The sequence below is a fragment of the Eleutherodactylus coqui genome, chromosome 2 (genome assembly GCF_035609145.1).
Source record: "Eleutherodactylus coqui strain aEleCoq1 chromosome 2, aEleCoq1.hap1, whole genome shotgun sequence".
Classification (NCBI taxonomy): Eukaryota; Metazoa; Chordata; class Amphibia; order Anura; family Eleutherodactylidae; genus Eleutherodactylus; species Eleutherodactylus coqui.
The window spans coordinates 335,375,218-335,378,650 of record NC_089838.1 but is presented as its reverse complement, the minus strand read 5'-3'; the positions used below and the strand labels follow the sequence as shown (position 1 = coordinate 335,378,650).

Genomic DNA, 3,433 nt, shown 5'->3' with positions numbered 1-3,433 from the left:
CGGCTCATGTGAGTTCCTCGATGCTCAGCCGCATGATGGCAATCTTGCTGCAGACAGAACAACCAGCCATTAATGCACTGAATGTGCATGTGGGTATGGCGGAGAGCGGCCTCGAGGCCCCCTGAGCGCAGGGGCCGGGTAGCCATGGGGACCCCAGTACCCCTGATGCTATGCCTATGGTCTGACCAATAGGATCTGGTGACTGTGTGTGTTATATAGAGTGAGGCGGCTGGCTGATAGAATTGCAAGACATGTATAGATATGTAATCCCTTCTGCACATGTGCCAGGTGGTGCACATGCTGAGGGAGTGAGGGAGAGGGAAAAATGTAAAAAAAATACAAAAATGTTTTTTTTCTTCCTTTTTTTTTCTTTTCCCCCTTTCCTTCCTCTCTACCTTCCTTCTTCTTCTCTTTCCTCTTTCCTTTCTTTCCCTCCCCTGCTCTCACCCTCCTATAATCTCCTCATCATTTTCCCACCAGGGCAATATTCAAGTATTCAAGGAGTAGACGTGATTGTATGCAAAATTTAATATGACGCCAAAAAACAAGGCTCATGGTTTCTATTCTTTCATTTCTGTACAGATATTATACAATATATATACATCCTGCATGTATCATTATAAGCTGCATATTTTAATTTAGATAAAGTCAATAAATTCTCTCATGAGATATGGTATGCAATGTGTGCCTGATTATGTAACCATTAGTATATAAAAAGTTATCCAGATGCATTTTTTATAACAAAATAGAAATGTATAGTATATGTTAAAAAAAAATGTATATTTTTCAAACTGTAATAGATGGCAGAATTTTTGTGAGTTAGCTAAGATGAATGCTGAGAATGATGAATCTTCATTTAAACCTAGAAGACTCTTACTCTGTAGACAAAAATCCATTATGTCTCCTCTCTGAGTAGTTTAATGTCCAGGTTTCCTTTACCTTCATTTAGCTTAGTCTGACGAATACCAATGAATCTCAGGGAATCAATCCCCCCCCCCGCCATGTTTTTCAATAATATGTTGTGCAATCAGGGTGTCCGTCCTGGTTCTAATGGTACTTTAATGTTTGGAGATACAGTTTTGAAATTTTTGTATGGTCTTTCCTGCATACACTTTAGGACAAGTGGCAACAAGCTACAGTATATAAATGGTGCCTTTGCTTCTACAATTGATAAATTGACAAATATCATATATTCTATTGTCAATGGGGTTTGTGAAGTTTTGGGTCTTATATGGGCAAAAAGTACAGTGGCCACAAGGGGTGCATCCAGTCTATGGGGCCTATTTAGATGTATTTTCGGTAGTAGAAGATAGAAAATGATTTCTTACCACAAGATCCTTCAGATTTGCCTATCTTCGGTAGCTGAAAGAGGGATGCTTATGAATGACATCCTCCAGGTGCAGATTGGCCAGGAGAATGGGCCAGTGTTTATGTGGTATCTTATACATTTCAGTGGATTAGCTGTCAAATGTTCCAATACATCTAATTATACTGTTATTAGGAGAGATATTGTATATCTTCAGGAAATTCTCTCAAGACTCAATAGGACAAGTTGCAGTACTTGGTACAGCAACTTATAAGCATGAGCTTGTGTTCCTCAAACAGCTTGGGAGCAGCAGACAAGAAAAAGAAGTAAGGACAGTTCTTGGGTAGAAGTACAATATTCATCTACTTCTCCATGTAAAGTTTTATAGCATTGATGGGAGGCCCTATGTGTTTATGTGTCTTCTTTATAGATGATTGTACTCTGTTATTACCTACATCATCCATTTTCTTCTAGGAAATAAACTGGAATCATCATTGTCTGTGTTCCTTTCCAGAAATGTGTGTAGGCAACCAGACTGTGGTCACTGAGTTTCTGCTGCTGGGGTTTAGAGGTATATATAAATACAAGCTTCCACTATTCATTGTTTTCCTTTTCTCTTATTTGGTGATTCTGATTGGAAACCTTCTCATCATAGTTTTGGTGTCCACCAATGACGACCTTAAAATCCCAATGTTCATCTTCCTCAAACATCTAGCTATAGCTGACGTCCTCATCACCACGACCATCATGCCCATGATGTTAGATATAATAGTAGTAGACGAGAAGAGAGTATCAGTGAGTGGCTGCTTGGCTCAGCTCTACCTCTTTTTCATCTCTGGGTTTGTCCAGTGTTTTCTCATTGCTATAATGTCTTATGATCGATACTTGGCCATTTGCTGTCCAATGCGCTACCATTCAATGATGTACCCTCAGCTTTGCCTCAAGATGGTTCTTGGCTCCTGGTCCTTGATCTTTTTTTTATCTTGTGAGAGCTATTTGGTTTTGCAGCTGGAGTTCTGTGGTCACAATGCCATTGACCATTTTTTCTGTGACTTTCGCCCAGTGGTTAAGTTAGCTACATCAGACACTACTCTCCTGGCTTTGGTAGATTTTAGCTCTTCTCTTGTGGTGTTCATTACCCCATTTGCTCTCATTATTATGAGCTATATCTGGATCTTCTTCACCATAATGACTCTTCCATCCACCAGTGGACGAAGAAAAGCCTTCTCCACCTGCAGCTCCCACCTCGCCACTGTGTTCCTCTACTATGGAACTCTCATGATGGTTTACATGGAGCCATGGAATGATAGTTCATTCAGTACAAACAAGTTTAAATCTCTGTTGTATGTTGTGGTGACTCCAATGATGAATCCTATCATATACAGTCTGAGGAACCCAGAGATCAGGAGAACTCTTCAACAAATTGTTAGACGATTGAGAGATTCAAATTAAATAGAACACTGTGTTATATTATATGCACATCATACAGTACATACGTTGTATCATACACACATCCTGTTAGAATATGCAATCCTTTCTAGGATTCACACATGTCTGAATGGTGAAATAAGAGTTAGAAGAGAATAAGAGCGTTTTTAGGATCAAATAAATGCCCATGCACCCCATCTCACAATCACTCTCTGCTTTAAGACTTCGACTCCAGTTACATATCGGGCCAATACTTTCAAGGATTACTTTTTAACTTAATTGCGTCAAGGCCTCACACATGATTATAACTGCATCTGACTTCTCTTTTATAGCATACTTACGAATGCAGCAAGAGTTTAACTTGTCTCTTGGTGAAGTATGATGACTTTCTGTGTCACAGTTTATTTGCCCTTTCAGTTACTTTACAATGGCTTTTGTTGTGGGAATATAAGAGAACAACAGCATTCCAAAGGTATAAGATAAAGTTACAGAAAGTTAACACAGTCAATTTAAGGTCCATTTACAGGGGACGAATGTTGGGCAAATGCATGTTCTCGCTCCCGTGCTGTCACATGGGAGCTAGTATTGCTGGCTCGCTCGCAGAGTGGCCAGCAGGAGGGCTGGACAGTGCAAGAGATTTCTCTACTTTCGCTCCCCTGACCCTCTCCATTCACATGACACAGCAGCTGTTCAGTACTG

General features: G+C 40.1%; 1 protein-coding gene across 1 annotated transcript; it reads left to right on the top strand.

Annotated features, from left to right (window-relative positions):
• The first annotated feature begins 1,822 nt into the window (after positions 1 to 1,822).
• On the top strand, positions 1,823 to 2,758 carry LOC136610395 (olfactory receptor 10A3-like). The gene has a single exon (XM_066589626.1). It carries the CDS (start codon positions 1,823 to 1,825, stop codon positions 2,756 to 2,758), a length of 936 nt encoding a protein of 311 aa, XP_066445723.1.
• The last annotated feature ends 675 nt before the right edge of the window (positions 2,759 to 3,433 follow it).